This window comes from Ipomoea triloba, chromosome 14 (assembly GCF_003576645.1).
Source record: "Ipomoea triloba cultivar NCNSP0323 chromosome 14, ASM357664v1".
In the NCBI taxonomy this organism is placed as follows: Eukaryota; Viridiplantae; Streptophyta; class Magnoliopsida; order Solanales; family Convolvulaceae; genus Ipomoea; species Ipomoea triloba.
In genome coordinates, this window is record NC_044929.1 from 19,120,820 (window position 1) to 19,144,796 (window position 23,977).

General features: G+C 38.1%; 1 protein-coding gene across 3 annotated transcripts; it reads left to right on the forward strand.

Annotated features, from left to right (window-relative positions):
• Positions 1 to 5,325: 5,325 nt before the first annotated feature.
• Positions 5,326 to 14,158, forward strand: LOC116004298 (glutamate receptor 1.4-like). Of its 3 annotated transcripts, XM_031244280.1 has the most exons (6): positions 5,326 to 5,571; positions 6,547 to 7,778; positions 7,977 to 8,280; positions 8,477 to 8,859; positions 9,167 to 9,358; positions 13,984 to 14,158. In XM_031244280.1, exons 1-6 carry the CDS (start codon positions 5,409 to 5,411, stop codon positions 14,032 to 14,034), a joined length of 2,325 nt encoding a protein of 774 aa, XP_031100140.1. In that variant the 5' UTR covers positions 5,326 to 5,408; the 3' UTR covers positions 14,035 to 14,158. The 3 variants fall into 3 exon arrangements, with proteins under 3 accessions (XP_031100140.1, XP_031100139.1, XP_031100141.1); XM_031244279.1 differs by lacking the exon at positions 13,984 to 14,158 and having other exon boundaries at positions 9,167 to 9,731; XM_031244281.1 differs by lacking the exon at positions 13,984 to 14,158 and having other exon boundaries at positions 6,712 to 7,778; positions 9,167 to 9,731.
• The last annotated feature ends 9,819 nt before the right edge of the window (positions 14,159 to 23,977 follow it).

A 23,977-nucleotide genomic window follows, 5' to 3' on the forward strand; every position in this document is an offset into this window, starting at 1 on the left:
CTCTGTTTCATTAGCCATGATATATATACGGACTGGATTCGACAAGATCGAGGTTAATTTATGACTTATTGTAATAAGTATATGTGCTTAATTCCTACTTTGTTAGTATAGTGTTAGACCAGTAACGCTATCTTTTAGCTTTCTTTGTTTGAGCCCGTGAGTTATGACAATCTAAACTGGTTTACCTCCATGTGATATTTTGACAGTTAGAGTTATAAGTCGGGTTTTATCTAATATACATCTTTAAGTAGAAGCTGCTTGCGCTATTGGACTTTTTCATAAATCAAAGTGTAAGTCTCAATATGATGGAAGTTGTTAATCCTATCAAAATTAGGGTTTTATTAACCAATCAAGCCATCCTCTAATGTAAAATATATATAAGGGGGAGTTTATGGAATCTATTTTCTATTTTATTTCTCTTAAATATTGTTGAAGAGTCCTACTTTGTGTGAGATGAGTTGAATTTAAGATAATTGCTTTTTACTTGTGATATAAATAATAATACTTATGACAAAAAAATAATAATACTAATTTAAAATAAATAAATCTTTACTTATAATTTACTGAAAAGTGTTTGCTCTTTACCAAACACTTTTAAACAGCTAGCTTAACAGCTCTTCAGATTTCAGCTTCGAACTTATAGCTTTTCAGTTTTCAGCTACTTTTCAGCTTTCAGCTAGGTTTGCCAAACATAGCTGTGAAGTTGTGATACTATTTAGGGTAAATATGATTGTTACGTACTAATGATAAATATTGTAATACTTATAATTGAAATTGTAATACTTATAAAATGTAATTCTAATGTAAATATTGTAATACTTATATGTGAAATGCTATTTATGAAAGAAAGTAGGTGTAATACTTATTGTGAAAAAATTATACCAATTTGAATAAAAAATAAATCGTCACTTATGATAGATGTTGTAATACTAATATGTGAAATTCTGATACTATTTAGGATAAAATTGATTGTTACAAATGAGAAATATTGTAATACTTATAATTAAAATTGTGATACTTACATACTATCATTTGTCTACAACCTAACAACTCACGCTCACGGACAAGGATATGTGAGATGGTCTCACACGAATTTTTGTCCGGTTGAATAATGGCGTATTGCATATCTATTATTATTATTATTATTATTATTATTATTATTATTATTATTATTATTATTATTATTATTATTATCTCTCAATAAGATGATTATACTAATTAATTACAATATAGTATGTGTGTTATATAAATAATTAAATACTATTAATAAATAATTTATTTATTAATTTATAAGTAATTAATAAAAATTAATTTATATACAAATGATAAAGTTATTTTTCTTGATCCTATATACTTCTTCGTTTTCTGTTGTTATTGTTATCCACCTTCCTCAGGTGGAGAGAGGATGGTGGTTTCTTCAATTGGTGCGCTTGTGATCTTTTAATAGTGGAGGTTAAGTTGGTGTTATAAAGTAGATGGTGGTCTTTGAGAGAGTGACCATCCATGTTTGGTGCTCAACATATCTAAGGTAGGAAGTAGATTCGGGGTTGAACGGAATAGTTTTTGATAGGTAGGAGCGAGGGAGAAATGATAGCGGGTTCGTTAGTATGGGAAAAAAAATTTTATAGTGAAAATGATGCCAATGGTTTTGTTTGGCAATTTTGGCACGTTTGGTTCACAGAATAGGTCAAGAATGAAATAACATTCATAGTAATATGCATGTCTATTTCTTTGTTTGGTAAGACTTTGTATTCCCAGGAACAATGTTCTTGGGAATTAGTCATTCCCCTTGCAAGAGAAATAACTATTACTTGCCCCTTGGTATTAGGCTATTCCTGAATCTTCAGCAATAGATTATATATTTTATTAACTATTTTACCCTTGTTTAACCTAAAATAATATACATTATTTTTCTCTTTATCTTCAATTCTCACCTCTTCCGTCATCTACCATTTACATCTGATTGAAATTTTTCTTCAAGGTTCAAACAAAATGTATTTTATTGAATTTTATTTTTAATATATATATATATATATATGTTTTTACAATATTGTAATAATAATAATAATAATAATAATAATAGTAATAATCATCATAATGCCAAGGACCTTGTGGTGCAACGGCACCAAGTTACTCCCTCATATGGGAGGCCTCAACAGGTTGAGAAAATAGTTATGAATAGATACTGCATTGTACTCTTTGTGCTTCAACAGATTGAAAAAGTAGCTATGAACAGATATGCATTGTAATATAGTCAGTAGTATTAAAAAGAAGTAATAATCATCACTTTTGTGATAATTAAAAGATGAAATATCCTTTTGTAATGTGAAGATGAAATATGCCCTCTTCCTTCTCTCTAAAATCATCACATAAAGCCCTCTTCCTTCTCTCTAAAATCTCTTTTTTTTTTTTTTTTAGGCTCAACTCATCTATTTTGTAATGTGAAGATGAAATATGCTATTCTTAACTTTCACGTGGACTATATGGGATTTTCATAGGCATACTATTCTAAGTTAAAATTAAATAACAATAAATAATCACATACAATATTGAAATCTCCTCAGCTCTCTTTCTTCTCTCTAAAAGAGTTGGGTTGTGCTAATTGTGGTGCTAAGGGTTGGGTTGTGCTAAGGGTGGTGCTAAGGTTGTGCTAAAGTTCTGCTAAAGGTTGGGTTGTGCTAAGTGATCAAATAAATACCATTATTTGTTAACAAGTTTCGGGTCATGTTGACACGAAACCCGTTTAAATCCGTTAAACCTATTAATATATTATTTATTAAAGGGGAAAGGTATAAATAGACCATCGAACTATTTGAAAATTAGCAATTAAGCCATTGAACTCGAAAAAAGGCTTCAAATTAGTCCACCAGCTTGAAAAAAAGTTGCAAATAACATTTTTAGCAAGTTACTAGGTTTCTGTTGACATGGATTGCCTAGTTTAATCATGTTTTGAGAAAATATACAAATAGGTCATCGAACTATTCGAAAAATAACAATTAAGCCACTAAACTCAAAAAAAGCTCTAAACTAATCCACGAACTTGAAAAAAGATAATTAAAATTTTGTGAAAATTGTGTACATTTATTATTAAAAAATATAATTTGTTTTATTTTTCTATATTATTAAAATATGATAATTAAAATTTTATCACTTTAGGAATTATTGTGAAATATAATTTGACTTTATCGCAACCACATTGGAACATTGTTTTTCAATATCGGAATACAGTATTGCATCATCTGGAGCCTTATATAGTTTTTTTCGTCTTGGGGAATAGGTCGGAAGCATAGACGAAAATAGACCCCATTAGTGAACGATCACGACGGTAGAATTGATCACGATTAGGAGACTAATGTTATTGTTCACGATTTGCAGATTTTGTAGAATAATATTGTTTTTTACCACTTGTAGGGAAATATATGTATTGACTACAAGTATATTGTAGTCGACGTCTCATGTAATTTTAATATAGAATTGTTGATCATGATTATGTCGACGTCTCATGTAATTTTAATGTAGAATTGTAGTATGGATATGAATTGTATTACCATATTTTACAATATTACACTGCAGGGAAGTATATGTACCGTATTATTACAATTAGTAATTTTAATCTAGAATTGTACGAATAGGAAAGTAGGAAAAATATATTGTATTAGGAATTATATTAGCATATTTTAATGTACAATTGTAATACGAATAGGAATTGTATTACCATATTTTCAATATTATTACCATATTTTTTAATATTACGTTACAGGGACGTATATGTATTGTATTATTACGATTAGTAATTTTAATCTAGAATTGTATTACGAATAAGAAAGTAGGAAAAAATATATTGTATTAGGAATTGTATTACCATATTTTAATGTACAATTGTAGTATGAATAGGAATTGTATTACCCTATTTTATTATATTACGAAAACATTAATAGTATAGGAGTGTTTTGGGCGGGAAGTTAAAATGGAGAATTTTATTTTTATTAATAGTATAAATTTGTTGATTATACTAAAAATTGTTATTATAAATGTTGTTATATCTAAACAAAATAATTAAAATGTTTAATTATACAATTCTGCTCATTTTCCGAAAAATGAACCAAACACACTAAGACATTTTTTTTGGACTGCAACCAAACACTGGAAATGAAAATTTTTTTTTTCTAAAAAATGACTCATTTTTCAAAAGTCATTTTTTCTAGTTTCCAAACACAACCTGGTCGCAATAAAATGTGTATGAACGGGAAGAAAAGAACAAAAAATGGTGTGATTGATTAAAGATCAATTGAGTGCATTGTGTTTTTACCACCTCCCACTAAAGGTTTGTTATTTGTTATGTTTTAAACAAAGAAGTGGTCGCCAAAGATCTTGTGGTCAAGCGGCACCCAGTGTACACTTTCATGTGAAATGGAGTACGTTCGAGCCTCAGTGGAGCCTCAGTAGGTTGAGAAAGTAGCTATGAACAGATACTACATTGTAACCGAGTCACTGGAACTAAAAAAAAAAAAAAACAAAGAAGTGGTCTGCCCTCATTAGTTAGATAGTCAAAGTCACATACATCCCTTTCCATTGAATTGGATCTCTTTTTCACTCGCTCTCGCCTCTCTGGCTAATTGATTGAACTTATTGCACTAGTGATCACCTCTCTTAAAATTACTTAGTGTGCAAAAGTAATTTTAGGAGTGATGTTGCTCAAATATAATTAAAAAGTCGAGACTACAATCAATCTTGTTGTTAGGCAACCCAATGAGATTTTTCATAACATTTTGCTTATTGGGTAGACAATATGAATAATAGAGGTAATGAGAAGATGGGTAGATAAGGTACGTAAGTGGTGGTAAAAATATATAGATATACAGTTAAATAGATGATAAGAGTAGATAGATAAGTGAAGTGAAAATTTGAAAATATATATGGTAACACTTGTGTCTCAATTTATAAAAGGGGGTGAATATTTGATTAATGGGTCAAATTATTGATTAATGAGTCGGATCTTTGATATCATTAGTCAAAGATCCTACCCATCTCACGGATTGAGACCCGTGATCCGTGAGACGGTCTCATGCAAGTTTTTGTAAAAATATATAATTAAGAAGAAAAAAAATCAAAATTTCAAATTCTTATGCATTTTCTCGTTAAGCACATAAGTCAAACAGGAATCTCACTCTATTGTCCACCCAATTCCAACTCTTGAAAGTTGAAATTGTCAAAAAATGAGAACTGTCAATATTTCCTGCTAAACAGCGCGCATGTTGAATCAAATATATAATGCTGAATATTGGTCTTCTCCCATTGTTTGACGCGCGGGGGAAATGAGGACACGTATTATTATTCTTTCCTTGATTTTATTTCTAGTTTTTGGTGAACATGCATCATTTCCGGCGCCGGCAAAGTTTAACGTCGGAATGATAGTGGACGAGGAATCGGAGATGGGGAGGACTGTTGGGAGGTGTGTTAAAATGGCGGTCTCGGATTTTTACGAATTGAATATTAAGGGTGTTTATGGAACAACTATTCATCTTCACACTCGGGATTCCAAAGGCGATCCATCCATTGCTCTTTCTGTTGGTCAGTTTAATTTTCATCCGTCTTTTTTTTTTTTTTAAAAAAATGTTTTATGAATCTCTCAATTGTTTATTGCAAAAGTTTCCAACCAAACACTGTCAATACTGACTCTTGTGCACTGCATTGTAATAGAGTTAGTAGTATTAAAAAAAAAGGTAAAATTAAAAGTCTATCTCCTTTTCCAACCAGAGTGGCATAGGGATTTAGGGAGTAACATTTTTAAATAATTAGGGGGCGTTTGGTTCAGGTAATCTCAGATTACTAGGTAATATGAGTATGGTAATGCTGTTTTCAAAAAAATAAGTATGGTAATGCTATGTTACCTTGTTTGGTTCAAGCTATGAGATTACCTGGTAATGTTATATTACCTCAAAACTGATATGACGGTAACCAGTATATAATAATAATAATAATAATATTAATAATATTATTATTATTATTATAATTATTATTAACAACAACAATCCACCGAAAAGTGGAATTGAACAGGTAATAATAATAATAATAATAATAATAATAATAATAATAATAAATTATTATCATTATTATTATTATTAAATTATGAGCCAGTGAAAAAAAAGAAGCTTATAAATTAACCAAAACATTTTTAAAAGTAAAATATTTTTATACCTTTCATTTTCTACAAGGGTATTTATGTAATTGATATAGTATCACTTAAAATATAACCTCTAACCAAACAAGTTAATATTGCATTCCTACAACTTTAACCAAACACATAAAGATAATATTACATTCCTTTAATCTCACATTACCTCTCCGGAGGTAATCCTATTACCTAGGGTAATTTAAGATTCCGTGAACCAAACCACCCGACTTAGCCATATGTATTAGAACAATAAAAGTATTCATAAAAGATTAAAACGGCAAAGCAAAAAACAACTAAGGAGTGGAAATGCATTTTTCCCTTATGAATTTCTTCGATCAATTGCTTCCTCAACACATCCTCGTTCAATACAGCTCAGGACCTACTGGAGAATGTTAAGGTGCAAGCAATAATGGTGCCGGAGATGTTTAGTGAATCAGCATTTTTGGCCACACTAGCTGATAAAGCAAGAGTTCCACTTTTGTCTTTTTCTTCAATTCCATCCCCCAAAGGTCATCCCTTTTTTGTTCAAATTTCAGAAGATGAAGGCACTGAATTCCTGGGTATTTCAGCTTTTATAGAGCACCGGAGGGGGAAGGTAATACTCATCTATGAGGACACAGACGATGGGAGAAGTTCTGTTTTGTTTCTTGGCAAAACCCTCCAACACACTAAGGCTAGGGTTATTTATAAGATTGCCATTTCTCCTCTGAGTAGAGATCTTGAAGTCATAGAAGAACTTGCCAAGATAATCAGAATGAAGCCAGCAATTTCCATTGTGCACGTGTCACCTTCTCTGGCTTCTCTCCTTTTCCTAAATGCAAACAGGTTAGGGATGATTAGTGAAGGGTATGTTTGGATACTAACCAGTAAGTCCATGAATTTCTTGCATTCTTTAGATGTTAAAGTGGTTGAGTTAATGCAAGGACTTATAGGATTCAAATCCTACATTCCAGCTTCAAGTAAGCTTGAAAATTTCACTTTGAGGTGGAGAAGGAAATTAGGGGAGGTGAATGTGCATGGCATATGGGCATATGATGCAATTTGGGCTCTTTCTTTGGCTGTTGAAAAACTAGGGTCAAGAAATGGCATTCTTGATGGAGATTCAATTCTTAATGAGATTTTAAGATGTAGATTTACAGGTTTAGGTGGTGAGTTTCAGCTTGTAAATGGAAAATTGATGTCCAAGACATATGAAATAATGAATGTGATAGAAAAGGGGTTTAAAAGAGTTGGATTTTGGACACTTGATGAGGGGTTTAGTAAAATTATTGACCCATTTTTTGTTGAAAGGCATGAGCTTTCTACCATTATCTCGCCTAGGCTATCTAGTACTACTCGAAATGGTTGGCCTGATCAGATCAAACCTGCTAAGCTAAGAGTTGGTATTCCGGTGAATGCAGGGTTCAAGCAATTCACTGCAATAAGTGTTGATGATGAAACAGGTGCAGTAGAAGTGGCCGGCTTTTCAGTAGATGTCTTCCTTGAAGCCATGAAGCTCATAGAAGTTTCTGTACAATATGAATTTGTCCCATTCTTGGTTGAAAATTCTAGCGGACCAACTAATGGCAGTTACACTGATATTCTAAAACAGGTCCAGATTGGGGTAATTTTATTTCTAACTTCAATATGCTTAACAGAAAAATTGGTTTTAGTTTTACATGCTTACTTATTTATTCCATATTGCCCTTGCCCTTCTAGGAAGTCTAGGATTGTTACCCTTGCATTTGAGACATACAGAATATTCTGTATTTCATTTTGAGAATTGGTTTGATTCTAATGACATACCTTAATGGATGAATAGAATTTTGACGCTGTTGTGGGCGATACAACTATTACATCAGACAGATCTTCACTAGTAGACTTCACTTTGCCTTACACTGATCTTGGAGTGGGAACGGTAGCACGAAGGGAGAAACAAGGAATGTGGTATTTCTTAAAGCCAATGGGTGGAGATCTGTGGATTATGATCACCATTTCGTTTATATTAGTGGGTGCAACTGTTTGGCTTATTGAGCATAAGACAAATGAACAATTTCAGGGCTCAATAACTCAGCAAATTGGAACGATTTTGTGGTTTGCATTTTCAACTCTTGTTTATGCTCACAGTAAGTCCTCAATCTATACAAGCTTTCATCTCGTGTCGTTTAAACAAAAAAGATATCTTTAGCACTTGCAATTCTAACCTAAGCAGCAGACCATAATGCCATACTACTCCCCGGAGCAATATATTGGATTCATATTTTTAAAGGCCAAGGTTAATGCTACAAACTGCCTTCATCTAAAATCTTTGTTTTTTTGCAGGAGAAAAGCTGCAAAGTAATTTGTCAAGATTTGTGGTAACTGTATGGTTGTTCATAGTCTTCATATTGACATCAAGCTACACTGCAAGTTTAAGCTCACTGTTCACAGTTCAGCAGATTCAATTATCAAAGGGGGATTACATAGGTTACCCAACTGGTTCTCTTTCATTCAGATCTATTGTAAACAACCTAAACTTTGATGATAATAGGCTTAAACATTATAATACCCTTGAGGAGTACCATGAAGCTTTATCCGAGGGGAGTAAAAATGGAGGTGTTGGTGCCATAGTTGATGAAATTCCTTACCTCAAGACCTTCCTTGCTATGTATCCATCTCAGTATGCAATTATTGGATCTGCACCAATTACGAATGGTTTTGGTTTTGTAAGTATCAACTATGCAATATGAGGGGGCAACCCTAATCAAATTGGTCAAATTGTTGGCTTCATAATCATAAAGTTACAAGTTTGACTTCCAGTGGAAGTGGCCTATTGGCCTTCTTGGTTTTAGCCTGTCAGCTGTGGGTAACTTGGATTGGTTTGCATTCTTGTAATTCTTTGCCAGCTAAAGTCAAAAGGCAGAGTTGACTATTTATTTCCCTTCTCACTAAAAAAAAAGAAGTATGCAATATGAGATTTCTTGTTTTGGTTCTTGGTTCATTATCTGCAACTTACCTCAACGTTTTTGACAGGCTTTCCAAAAAGGTTCACCTTTAGTCCCTAAGCTGTCCATAGCAATTGCCAAAATGAGAGAAGAAGGGAAGCTCAAACTCTTGGAAGAAAAATGGTTTACAAACAAATATCAATCATCTTTCATACCTGAGGCCACTGAGGAATCTCAACTCCAGATGCTAAACCTTGATAATCTCTGCGGCCTGTTTATTGTGAGTGTGACCTCCAAGGCTATTGCCCTTTCCATATTTCTGTTTTTTATACTTCGCAAAAAAATATGCTTGAAAAACTTTATTCTACGAATCTTTTCTGCACAATTCATGAGAAGAATTATGATGAGATACCTCTTTCCTAATTATAAGAACACAAACATGATTCATAATGCCAATGTGGAGATGACTCATGTAAATCCACATTGATGCAGTTACTATATCTTAATACCTCTTTCCTAATTATAAGAACACAAACATGATTCATAATGCCAATGTGGAGATGACTCATGTAAACCCACATTGATGCAGTTACTATATCTTAGTCTTCTGGATCTGTAGTTATTGAATTTTACTGTGTTTCTTTTTAGTTTAACTGAAGTTTGTTCAGAGTATTTATATAGATGAAGTTGGTGTTGCACTTGTTCTTTTTCTTTTTTGGGTGACAAGGGACACCCGCCACTACCTGATGATGTACAATGAGTAAACCCTCTCTTATGTAATAGCCAACAAACTACACCGGAGAGACAAACCGCACTAGAAAGACCCTGTGCGACTATGTTGACTGAGAATGTGTTGACAAGAATTAAATTCATGATCTTTTGATACTATAAACATGTTCCACCTATTCAGCCACTCACTTTGGGGCCACCTGATCTTGTTCTTCCCCTCCTAGCTAGTGGCAGCCCTGCCACTAAATTTTAGTCAAGCATCATCTACATGTTGCTCTATGTTTAAACACTGCATTAATCTATAGATAGTGCAAAATAATGACTTCTATTACTTAGTTGAGATTATAGAAAAAAACACACTAATGCATGCAATGAGCTAGTGAGTTAATTAGCAACTAAACAAATTGTGGGCAATGAGCTAGTGAGTTAATTAGCAACTAAACAAATTGTGGAGAAAAGTGCACTCTGGGCTGCTGCAAATATATATATATATATATATATATATATATGGAATAAGGGTCAAATTGGCCACTGAATGTAACGGGATAGTGCAATCAGGCCACTCAACCAAAAAAAAGGTTCAATTAGCTCACTCAACTGCGCAATTCCATCCGAGTTCACCTGCTAGCCGGTTGCCACCCTTTGCTTCCGGTTGTCCGCTGATGTGGCTACTTACGTGGCAATGTGTTGGTTTAATAATTTACTTTTCCTATTCTAATGCTCCAGCCTGTAAATCCCCCAGCAAAACGATGAAGCAAAAGCACAGCGACCGTAGCCAAGATTGCAAATCACCAATTCGAAAGGAACTCCCAAAATTCAAGCACCATAAGCGGTTTCTTCTCAAGTAGTTGTTCTTGTTCTTCTTTATCGCATGGATACAGAGCACTGTTCTCCCATGAGAGGGTGGCTCACTCTTCTCTGTGCTTTGTCATTCGGTTGTTGGGAGAAGAATACTTGGCAGTCTGCGAGATGGTGGCGTGCTTGGCAGTCACGGTTGGATACTTTTACGTCTATTGTCATCTCATGCTCTGTTTTGTGCTTTGATCGGAGAAAGAATGTAGGTGTTTTTGTGTTTTCTGGAGTTGGTTGGTTTTTCCGGTGATTGGAGCTCCTCCGGCGTGAGGCCACTATACATTTTGTCTTCATTTTTGGACTCTACTGATCTGAAATGGCGTCTGGAGTTTGGACTGAGTCGTCTGCGATTTTTCCGGCCAGGTTGATGGTTCTATGGTCTGAGAACATGGGTGCTTGCAGTGGAGGCTTCCTGGCGACCTTGCTTGTGTTCCGATCTCTGGAGTTGAAGTTTTTTTGGGTGTTTTGGGTTTTTCGGCGATGGTGCAAGCTTGTTTGCTCGTTGCCGGTGTTCTCTATTGTGCTCTCCTGGAGAAGAGACGGCTTGTATGGTTCAGAGTCTTCTCGACGGCGTTCATGGTTGCGGGAGTTGGGCTCATCTCGCTACTGGCATGTTGACAGGGATTGCCGCCGGAGCTCTCGTTGGCATTGTATGGATGGCCGCCGGTGGTCTTGGAAATGGTTGCATTGATTATGTTGTTTCGATTATGGCCGCGAGAGCTCAGGAAGCAAAATAAATTAAGCAGCCATCTCGTGGAGCTCTTGCCGGCGTTTTGCTTGGGGATTTACAAGCTGGAGGGTTAGACGAGTGAAAATAAATTATTAAACCAACACATTGCCATGTAAGCAGCCACATCAGCGGACAACCGGAAGCAAAGGGTGGCAACCGGCTAGCAGGTGAATTCGGATGGAATTGCGCAGTTGAGTGAGTTAATTGAACGTTTTTTTGGTCGAGTGGCCTAATTGCACTATCCCGTTACGTTCAGTGGCCAATTTGGCCCTTATTCCTATATATATATTCATTTTTTTGTGATGAGGGAGTGCACTGGGTGTGCACTGGGTAAACTGCATTGTGAGCGTAGCCGGTAAAGGACAAGGAGATAGATCGGTAAACTAGTCTAAGTTGTCCATAACTAGCTAATTCAAAGGAAATAGGAACAATAGTAAATATGAAATTTAAGATAGTAATGATAAAATAAGACAAGACATGAACTTGCTCTGATACCAAAGTGACACATACATGGGTTGCTTCTCACTACCAGTGCATTCTCAAGAAATCACACCAAAACTTTCATGCNATATATATATATATATATATATATATATGGAATAAGGGTCAAATTGGCCACTGAATGTAACGGGATAGTGCAATCAGGCCACTCAACCAAAAAAAAGGTTCAATTAGCTCACTCAACTGCGCAATTCCATCCGAGTTCACCTGCTAGCCGGTTGCCACCCTTTGCTTCCGGTTGTCCGCTGATGTGGCTACTTACGTGGCAATGTGTTGGTTTAATAATTTACTTTTCCTATTCTAATGCTCCAGCCTGTAAATCCCCCAGCAAAACGATGAAGCAAAAGCACAGCGACCGTAGCCAAGATTGCAAATCACCAATTCGAAAGGAACTCCCAAAATTCAAGCACCATAAGCGGTTTCTTCTCAAGTAGTTGTTCTTGTTCTTCTTTATCGCATGGATACAGAGCACTGTTCTCCCATGAGAGGGTGGCTCACTCTTCTCTGTGCTTTGTCATTCGGTTGTTGGGAGAAGAATACTTGGCAGTCTGCGAGATGGTGGCGTGCTTGGCAGTCACGGTTGGATACTTTTACGTCTATTGTCATCTCATGCTCTGTTTTGTGCTTTGATCGGAGAAAGAATGTAGGTGTTTTTGTGTTTTCTGGAGTTGGTTGGTTTTTCCGGTGATTGGAGCTCCTCCGGCGTGAGGCCACTATACATTTTGTCTTCATTTTTGGACTCTACTGATCTGAAATGGCGTCTGGAGTTTGGACTGAGTCGTCTGCGATTTTTCCGGCCAGGTTGATGGTTCTATGGTCTGAGAACATGGGTGCTTGCAGTGGAGGCTTCCTGGCGACCTTGCTTGTGTTCCGATCTCTGGAGTTGAAGTTTTTTTGGGTGTTTTGGGTTTTTCGGCGATGGTGCAAGCTTGTTTGCTCGTTGCCGGTGTTCTCTATTGTGCTCTCCTGGAGAAGAGACGGCTTGTATGGTTCAGAGTCTTCTCGACGGCGTTCATGGTTGCGGGAGTTGGGCTCATCTCGCTACTGGCATGTTGACAGGGATTGCCGCCGGAGCTCTCGTTGGCATTGTATGGATGGCCGCCGGTGGTCTTGGAAATGGTTGCATTGATTATGTTGTTTCGATTATGGCCGCGAGAGCTCAGGAAGCAAAATAAATTAAGCAGCCATCTCGTGGAGCTCTTGCCGGCGTTTTGCTTGGGGATTTACAAGCTGGAGGGTTAGACGAGTGAAAATAAATTATTAAACCAACACATTGCCATGTAAGCAGCCACATCAGCGGACAACCGGAAGCAAAGGGTGGCAACCGGCTAGCAGGTGAATTCGGATGGAATTGCGCAGTTGAGTGAGTTAATTGAACGTTTTTTTGGTCGAGTGGCCTAATTGCACTATCCCGTTACGTTCAGTGGCCAATTTGGCCCTTATTCCTATATATATATTCATTTTTTTGTGATGAGGGAGTGCACTGGGTGTGCACTGGGTAAACTGCATTGTGAGCGTAGCCGGTAAAGGACAAGGAGATAGATCGGTAAACTAGTCTAAGTTGTCCATAACTAGCTAATTCAAAGGAAATAGGAACAATAGTAAATATGAAATTTAAGATAGTAATGATAAAATAAGACAAGACATGAACTTGCTCTGATACCAAAGTGACACATACATGGGTTGCTTCTCACTACCAGTGCATTCTCAAGAAATCACACCAAAACTTTCATGCCCTAGAATGGATATATCTTGCTTTGTAGACCTTTGAATTTTGAGATCTTAAACTCTACAAATGCCTCATCATACTAACCAATGATCTTTTCAATCTTTGGATGATAAGCAAGACTAAGAACTAGACTATTAAATCTTGCAAGATAAGGTTAAAAGAAAATTTAGTTATGTAATATGAGTAGTAGTTTTATTTATTTTAGGCCATGTGTATCGCCACGCCGCCATCTTTGATTAATAATACAACATTTTCTGTCAATAATTAAGGTTTCATTCCTGCCATCCATCACTATTATATTATAAAACCCCATCATTTGCTGCATGCATGTTGCATGCAGTATAGTGAAGCACGCAAGTTTCAGGTAATCTTGCGGCGTTTGGTCGTCAGAGTCTCGACGGAGATTGAAAGGTGATATCGGACAACTGTTGATAGTTCCGCGGTCGTGGTGGCCGGAGAAGGTGGCAAGCGAGCAATACTAATGGAGAAGATAATGGCGAAGATGAAGGGAAAATTACATTTTTTGTAATCCCAGTCATTATACTTGTGGTGCACGCTTAATCCTTAAGTTATATACGTGACTATCTTTAACTATTAAATGATGTGCGAAGTGACAATTTTAGTCAGATTGTCACGCATATAGCTCATAGTCTAAGCTTGTACTAGTGTATAATTAGAGGACAAAAAAAATGCAATTTTCCTTAATTATAATAATTATGTGTTATATAAATATTATTCCCCCGCATTTTCCAGCTCGTTTTTATCTATGATGTCGCGTGTTTCTTCCCCCCGCATTTGCGCTTATTCGTATGCCTTCGTGCCCCCTGTCGTCTTGAGCTTAAAAACAACACGAACAAATATTTTTTTTTTTTGGGAAATTTTTGCAAGTATTAGAAGTAAAAACATTAGCTTCAAAGTTAAAAGCAATTAAAAGAAAACCTCATAAACCAAAGTGCATTATGTAAAGTAAAAGTAAACGATAGTAGTACTAAAACCGAATTTAAACAAACCAAATAAGGAAATTAAAAGAAAGATAAAGTCGGCACCCCACGCACGGGGTACCTATTGTTCTAGCCGGGCCACATCAACACAAGAACTTAAGAACCCAAGTAGCGTCAATAAGGTGCGTCCCTACCCTGTGAGGGGGGTGGGAAACGGTGCTCCATCCATAGGCGCAATTGCTCGATTGCTTGAAATTGTTGCTCTTGACGTTCCTCTTGCCTTATGATCGCTTCATTCTGCCTCATCAACGCTGCGTGCTGAAGGTCCATCCTCTGGTTGAAAGCGTTCATAGACTGAGTATGCAACTGAAGCTGAAAAGCCCTCATGGATGCCAGTCATATACTGGGGGGTACTCTGCATACTCCGGGGGCACATCCGGACCTCCCTGAATTACCGGCTCCTGTTCTTGCTGAGGCTCACCCTGTGGAGGTCTAGGCGCGGCCCCAATCTTTGGGGCATAGCTCCTATTGAGATGCGCATAAGTAAATGGTCGCATTGAGGCAATACTCTTCTCCCTTGTCAATTCCCTTTGCAAGCCCAACCCGTGGCATAGTCTTGTGACCACTGGCCCTATCCAGACATATGGGCACTTCGGGTGCGTCTGAGAGGTGAACAGCTGTTGCACCATGCAGGCCATCTGTATTGGCTCATTCATTTCTAGACTCCAAAGGTTGAAGAGATCAAATCTGTATACCTTGTGGAGGTTCTTATTCCTTCCTCCAAATGTAAGGTTGAGTAGAAGCTTCATCATTAATAGTGCCGGCCTCACGATCTTTGAGGTGTTTGGTTTAGTACCGATGAACCTGCCTCCTTGACCATTAGTAATTCTGTCCCAGTAAGCTTCTGCCGCCGCATCGGAGTCAAAATCTGAGGGAAGGTTGCGCCATTCTTCTGTGTGAACGTCCTCGGCGGTGTAAAATCCAAGGTATTCCCCCAATTGGATCAATGAGACTTCGTGCTCCCGACCGAACATTGTGAACTTCATGCAAGGAGTCCACATGTGGTTTGACGGCATAGGCGTATAGGTAGCAATAAACTCGTGCACGACGGGTTCATACGTGTCATCTCTCCAACTGAAAAGATGTTCCTAAGATCGCCGCGACATCATCCTCTCTACCTCCGCTCGACACCCATATGCATCGAGCATTGTGTAGTCGAAGTGAAAGCCTCCCGATACTCCTTTTGCTATAAGCTCTTCCACCCGTTCATATTGTTTAGCAGTTAGGTGTCTCAGGCTTCGGCCCCCTGCAATTAACAAGTCACTTTCACCCTGGACCGCCCCCGAACTCGATCCAACATCATGCTTTCTTTTCTTGGCACATTCCTTGCGTCTAGATTTTGGAGGCATCTATTTTAATAATAAAGCATGTGAGCCATAGNAACGAATTTTCAACAAAATAAAGCCATGCATCATGCTTGATTGACTTTCCATACAAAGGCAAAACTTAGCACAACAATATCATCACTATTTAGCATACTTAACCATTTTTCTTATCAATTAGAATTCTAGACAAAAGGAAAGCATGCACATTTAAGCATATTACTACTACATGTGTTTGTACTAAGGGGATAACAAGGGCTAGCATGTATCATCATCTCGTTTCAAGTTATTCATGCATATACAATTCATAGCATAACTCCAAAACTTCACACATTTGCAAACTTTAAGCACATTTATTTTCAAATCACACAATGTAGTAAGCAATTCCAACATTTATCAATAAAAAAAAACAATTCTACAGCCATTCTTCATCAACAACACAATTCTAATCCTATCACATATCATAATTCCATGCTAAAGTTCAAAAAACCCCAAACTTGTGAAACTAGTAAACAAACTTTTCAATTAAGCATAATGCAATGTCAAGAATCACAAATTGGTTCCATATAAACTCTTGATTAGCATCTAATTGCATGTATCGACCATTAATTTCAACAATGAAGCACAATTATTCAAACCCAAATTTTTCCACCATTAAAGTAGGGTTTCAAGCTTTTTTCTAACACTCAAGTTCATGTTTAACCATACAAATTGCAATTAAAACTCATAAGAATGCTCATTATAACATAAGGAATCAACTTCCAACAACAAACAAGCAATGTAATTGACAAAGCAAGAAATCCCAAATCAATGTCATAACAATGGTGAGAGCTTAAAAATAGAGTTGAAGAAGATGCACATACCTTGAATTTTGTTGTAGAAAGGTTGTACAAAGATGAAAGCTTGAGATTTTTTCCTTGGATTAGCTTTGGAGCTTGAAAGACTTACTTGGTGATTTTTGGAGTGTGTTTCGTCCACTAGAAAGAAGAAGGGGAAGAATTTGGCTTAAAAACTCCACTTGCGTCCGCAAAACTGCCCAGGCCGACCTGTTGGACGCAAAACGGACGTGCGTCCGCAAGGCGTCCGCATTTTATTTTAATTGTTCTCGATTTGCCGTAACATCGGACGCGGGCGTCCGACTGGTGTCCGATTTTCTTCTTTCGTTCGGCATGTAGCGGGCGAATTTCGGACGTGGTCGTCCTCTTGGCGTCCGGAGTTACGGTCTCAGGACCTGCTTCGCGTTCTGATGGACGCGGGTCGGACGCGTGCGTCCGCCGCGCGTCCATCAGAGCGCTCTCTGATGTTATGAACTTGGCCACTGGACGCGGACCGGACGCGCGCCCGGTCTGGCGTCCAGGCTCCGATTTTCGCCCATTTTGACTTTTTATCGTTCTTCTTCGGTCTTCGTGACTTCATCTGTTGTGGCCCTACAAAACCATACTAGATCTAAAGGAAAAATATGTAAGATAAAGCATTAAAAAGTAAGAGTAACATCGGGTTGCCTCCCGAGAAGCGCTACGTTTAACGTCTTTAGCCCGACGTCTTTGTAAGCTTCAATTTTCCATTCTAATCAAACGCAAGGCATCCACCTCGCGCGGTTCCATTCCTCCGAAATATTTCTTGACTTGGTGCCCGTTCACTTTGAACTCTCCTTTACTTGGATGTTTGATTTGGATAGTTCCATAGGGAAAAACTTTGGTGACTGTGAACGGCCCCGACCATCTCGATTTCAACTTTCCCGGAAAGAGTTTCAATTTCGAATTGAAGAATAGCACTTGGTCTCCTTCCCGGAATTCTCTCCCCTTTTTGATGTGCCAATCATGATAAAGCTTAGTGCGTTCTTTGTAGGCCCGGGAATTTTCATATGACATTAATCTCCATTCTTCCAACTCGTCGAGTTGCCATAGTCTCTCACGCCCCGCAAGGTCCATATCGCTGTGTTGCACTCCGTATTTGGCCAACATCTTTTCCATCAACGCATTTCTAAAGTGTGTGCCCCGGTCGCTGATTAAAACTCTAGGCACTCCAAACCTCGTAAACAATTTCTTTAGAAAGTTGATTACACTTCTAGCGTCATTGTTTCGTAAGGCTTGTGCCTCTACCCACTTTGACAGATAATCGATTGCAACCAAGATGTATTTGAACCCTTTTGAACTTGGGAAAGACCCTACAAAATCTATACCCCAAATATCGAAAACTTCACAGGCTAGAATATACGTTTGCGGCATTTCGTTCCTCGCTGTGATGTTTCCAACTCTTTGACATCGATCACAGTTTGACACACATATTTGAGCATCTCTAAACAAAGAGGGCCAATAGAAGCCCGCCTCAAGAACTTTCCTGGCGGTTCTATTGCTTGAATAATGGCCTCCGGTGGGTCCGGCGTGACAATTTCCCATGATTTCCAATCCCTCTTGCCCCGCAACATGACAATTTCCCATGATTTCCAATCCCTCTTGCCCCGCAACACATCAATTTCCCATGATTTCCAATCCCTCTTGCCCCGCAACACATCTTCGAATTACTTGATCCGCGCATACCCGGAACAAATAGGGATCGTCCCAAAAATAGTGCCTACTTTCCGCTAAGAATTTTCTCTTTTGGTGCACATCAAGATAATTTGGGATAACTCCTCTTACAACATAATTTGCAATATCGGCGTACCACGGTACATCATCAACTTTCAACAATTTCTCCTCTGGAAACAATTCTAAGATGCTAGCGCTTTCCTCCCCTAAGTTTGGATTCTCTATTCTAGAAAGATGGTCTGCGGCCTCGTTCTCTTTTCCTTTCTTATCCTTGATTTCTATATCAAACTCTTGAAGCAATAAGATCCATCTAATTAGTCTCGGTTTTGCTTCGGCTTTCGACATCAAGTATCTAAGGGCCGCGTGGTCCGTAAATACTATAATCTTTGACAAGAGCAGGTAGGACCTAAACTTGTCTAAACCGAATATCACCGCTAACAATTCTTTCTCGGTAGTAGTGTAATTTTGTTGGGTCTTATCTAATGTTTTGCTTGCAAACGCTATTGGTTGAAAGTATTTTTCCTTCCTTTGCCCCAACACGACTCCTACTGAAAACCCACTAGCGTCGCACATCATTTTGAATGGAAGGTTCCAATCGGGTCCAACTAAAATCGGTGCTCTCACTAGTATCTCCTTAAGGGTCTTGAAAGCAACTAAACAGTCTTCTCCAAATTCAAACTCTATAACTTTCTCTAGGAGTTTGGTCAACGGTCTAGCAATTTTGGAAAAATCCTTGATAAAGCGCCGGTAGAAACCGACGTGACCTAGGAAGCTTCTTAAACTTGTGACGGAGTTTGGAGGTGGTAGGGTGTCAATCACGGACGTTTTAGCTTTGTCTACCTCTATTCCTTTGTTTGATACCTTATGACCCAATACTATGCCCTCTTCTACCATATAGTAGCACTTTTCCCACTAAGTGTCAGGTTTACTTCTAAGCACCTTTTGAGGACTTTTTCTAGATTACTTAAGCATTCGTCATAGGTTTCTCCCCATATGGTGAAATCGTCCATGAACACCTCCATGAACTCCCCAATATAATCTTCAAAAATTGCTAGCATGCACTTCATGAAGGTCGCTGGCGCATTGCACAAACCGAATGTCATGCGTTGGTATGCAAAGGTACCCATAGGACAAGTAAAAGTTGTTTTCTCTTGGTCCTCTAATGCTACGGGTATTTGGAAATAGCCGCTCATACCATCTAAGAAACAGTAATGAGCATGCCCGCTCACCTTCTCAACCATCTGATCAATAAAGGGCAAAGGAAAGTGGTCCTTTCTAGTGGCGTCATTTAGTCTTCTATAATCTATACAAACCCGCCACCCCGTTACGCTTCGTGTAGGAATTAATTCTTCTTTGTCATTTTTCACTACAGTTATTCCTCCTTTTTTAGGCATTACGTGGGTAGGACTTACCCACGCACTATCATAAATTGGATAGATCATTCCTACATCCATAAGTCTTACTACTTCATTCTTAACCACTTCGGTCATATTTGGATTCAACCTCCTTTGGGGTTGGGCTACCGGCTTAACATTCTCTTCTAGTAAGATCTTATGCGTACACATGCTAGGACTTATGCCCTTTAAGTCTTGTAATTTCCACCCTATTGCTCCTTTATATTTTCCTAACAAGTTCACAAGCTTGTCTTGTTGATTTTCATCTAATTTTGATGATATTACTACCGGTAAAGTCGAATTTTCTCCTAGAAAGGCATATTGTAGACTATCCGGTAAGGTTTTAAGCTCACTTTTCACTTCTTTCTCCTCTACTATATTCTTTTTCTCCTCTATTTTCTCATTATGCAACAAATCATCCCCTTCATTTCCATCCATCACCTCCTCAACTTCACCAATCAATTCATGAATATATATAGCATCATCAATACAATCATCAAAGAAATTTACAAATTCAATATCATTCATATCACACACATTATCATCAACATGTATATCATCATCACCACACACTATCTCATGTAAAGCATCATCATTCTCATTAATTAAAGCGTTATCATCGAAAGTAAAAGATTCAAGTTCATCCTTATCATCCAAGACTTTCAAGAGGGCGTCATTTTTCAATTTGCCCACAAGATTGGGGTAAACGGACTTAACGTGTTCATGGAAAATATCCACAAAGTAGCACGCATCATCCTTAGTCAAAGGGTACTTAGTCAACTTCGACACATCGAAGGTAGCACATTCATCTCCTACCCTTAGGACAAATTTCCCGTTCCCTACATCGATGAGGGCCCGAGCGGTGGCCAAGAACGGTGATGAGCACAAATGATGAGTGTAAAAAGGGTGTAATGTCGTTCCGCTGAGGATTGGTGTTATGGCACGTGACTGTGTGAATTACTAGGCACTAGAGTATATGAATTTATAGAATCCATGTAACAGAGACTGAATGATGTGGAATAAAAGAAAGCAATTGATTAAGGTGAAAACTATATGATAAAGGTATGGGCCAAATCAGGGGGATTGTAACCTTGATGTTCTAACAAACTCAGGATTAGGGAAAGAATAATTAACCAAGGGACATATGGGCAATGCACAGAAGAATTCTACTCAGCTACTTTTGTAATCAATAAGAGAATTAGGCTAAGATTGCCCCACTGTCGTGATGCATCAATCATAACCTTAAGCACCTAAGCATTGTAAGCCCCCAATATTACCTCTACTTTCATAGCAGGAAAATTAGGTTGAAATTGGTAAGACTCGAGGTCTCCATCCAACTGTCGTAATGAATCCCTCTCCTAGACTAGCAATTAATTCTGGCCACAAACCAATAACTAGTGCAGAGAAATCCCCAAATCAACATAAACCCTAGGCAAAAGATTCAATCCCTTTATGCAATTAATCATAAACCGAACATCAAGATTAACAATGAATCCCTAATCCAAACCCATAAACGAACTACTCCCGCATGGTTAAAGTAAACAAAGCAAAGCAATAATAAATAACCATAAGCATTGCAAGAAAGTAATAAAGGAATAAGAGAACTTAACTGATAAAGAACAAATCCAATCTTCAATCTTTGATTCCAATCTTGAAATTAAATAATCTAATGTGAAACTAATCTAAACTATGCTAGAGAAATATAAAGAGAGAATAAACTAAAACTAACTAGGGTTTTTAAACTCTGTAAGGGAACCTGCTTCAATTGTAGAGAATAGGTAGAATATATAGGAGGTAGATGGGCCTTGGCCCATTAGGCAACTTCCAATTCTTTTCCAATTTGTATTCTTCCTTGTAATTCCCTTTTCTTCCAGAACTTGTCCAAAATGTTCCAATATTCTTCATTTGTTGTTCCTTGTAGATAATTCAACACTTGGACAATATAACACACAAACAATTCCCAATTTCACTAAGATACAGAAAATAACCTTCAAAACAACTAGAATAAGGGGTGAATAATTGTACAAAATAGCAGATATCAAATGGCCTACCTAGAATCAATGGCACCTCTTGATCGGCATCCATGTCAATGATGACAAAGTCCACGGGAAAAATAAACTTGTCTACCCTCACTAGCACATCTTCTACAACCCCTTTGGGTTGTTTGATTGATCTATCGGCCAACTGAATACAAATGCGCGTGGGCTTAAGAGTGCCCAAGTCTAATTTCTTAAAGAGACAAAAGGGCATTATATTGATACTTGACCCAGAGTCTGCTAGAGCTCTCTTAAACTTGGCTTCGCCAATTTGACACGGGATGGTGAAGCTTCCGGGGTCCGTGAGCTTCTGTGGTTGATGGCGCACGTAAGCGGAGCATCCCTCCCTTAGCAAAACCGTAGTTGACTCTTCTAGCTTTCTCTTATTTGTGAGTAAATCTTTCATGAACTTTGCATAACACGGCATTTGACCTAATGCGTCGAGGAAAGGTACGTTGATATGCAATTGTTTTAGAAGTTCAAGGAATTTGCCGTATTGTGTCTTGTCTATGCTTTTCTTCACCCTCCCGGGAAATGGGAGTGGTGGTTGGTACATCGGTAAATCTACCTTTTCTTTTCCTTTATCTCTAGATTGAGTGGCTTTTGGACTCGAGGGTAATGGAGATGTTTCCTTTTCTTGCTCCTTGTCTTCTTCAAGGATTTCCTCTACTTTCTCTTCTTCGATTGGATTCTTGGGGATAGTATTCTTCTTCAATGTCGGCTCGGGAAGCTCCTTTCCACTCCGGAGGGTTACGGCTTGCACCCTCTCCCGAGGATTATTTACCTTGGTGCTTGGAAGTGTGCCTTGCGGTCTTTCGGCTAAGGCCTTGGAGTTTTGTGCAACTTGTGTCTCCAGGTGTCTCAAGGAAGCATTATTTTCTTGTCTCAAGTTAGAGACCTCTTGTCTTATATTGGATATCTCTTGCCTCAAGTCTTGCTTCCACTCTTGCCTCATATTGGTCACATCTTGCCTTAATTCGCCAAGCATTCTCGCCATTTTTTCTTCCATGCTTTCTTTAGGAGCTTCTTCTCTTTGTTGGTTATTTCCTTGGTACATAGGTGGTCGATACGCTCTTCCTTGGTTAGGTCTTGGGTTGTATTGATTCCCTCGATTGTCTTGGTATCCTCTATTGTAGTTTGCATTGTAACTCGGTCCGCTTTGATTTGGTCTTGGATTGTATTGATTTTGGGATGGTTGGTTTTGCCATCCTTGACCTTGACGCCAATTCTGGTTGTTGTTATTTCCATAAGTATTGTAGTCATTCGGCCTTTGATATCCCACGGCCTCGACTTGTTCATACGGAACATCCTCGTAGTTGGACGTGCATTCGTGTGCTCCATGTGCACCCCCACATTTGTCTCAATATAGAGCCAATGTCATGCACGGATTTCCTCTTTGACTCTTATTCATCTTTTCCAATTGTGCTTGTAGCCTCTTGACTTCAAGTCCTAGTGCTTCCACCTTGGCTTGAGATGCGGTGTCGGCACTAACTTCATACAAACCTCCTTTGGACTCCCTTTGGTTGTACCAATTCCCGGTATTTGATGAAATGGTTCTTATCAATTCTTCTGCGTCTTCGGGACTTGTAGAAACGAAAGATCCTCTAGAAGATGAGTCCAAAAGCAATTTACATTCATCAGTGAGACCGAAATAGAATGAGCTAATGACCTCCCATGGATGTAGAACGTCGGGTGGGCATTGATGTTTAAGTATCTTAAACCGTCTCCATGCATCCGCTAAAGTTTCCAACGACCCTTGTTTAAAGTATTGGATTTGCTTTCTTATTTTCAACGTCTTGGTTAACGGAAAGAACTCTTGCATGAACTCTCGGTGGAGTTATTCCCATGATCTAAAGTGGTTGTCTACGTCGGAATCAAGCCACCTCGCGGCTTCCCCTATCAAAGAAAATAGAAACATTTTCAGTCTTACGACCTCCTCGGTAACACCGTTTTGACGGTACATACCACACGATTGGATGAATCGGGTGATATGTACGTGTGGATCCTCCGCCGGTAATCCTCCAAAAGGTTGATTTTGTACTAGTGTAATGACGTCGGAATTGATTTGAAAGTTGTT

Excerpts from the sequence above, each read along its gene's own strand:
- LOC116004298 (XM_031244279.1), top strand. The coding sequence starts at position 5,409 with ATGATAGTGGACGAGGAATCGGAGATGGGGAGGACTGTTGGGAGGTGT. Across the intron at positions 5,572-6,546 it reads ATCCATTGCTCTTTCTGTTG|CTCAGGACCTACTGGAGAAT; the intron begins GTCAGTTTAATT and ends CGTTCAATACAG. Across the intron at positions 7,779-7,976 it reads TAAAACAGGTCCAGATTGGG|AATTTTGACGCTGTTGTGGG; the intron begins GTAATTTTATTT and ends ATGGATGAATAG.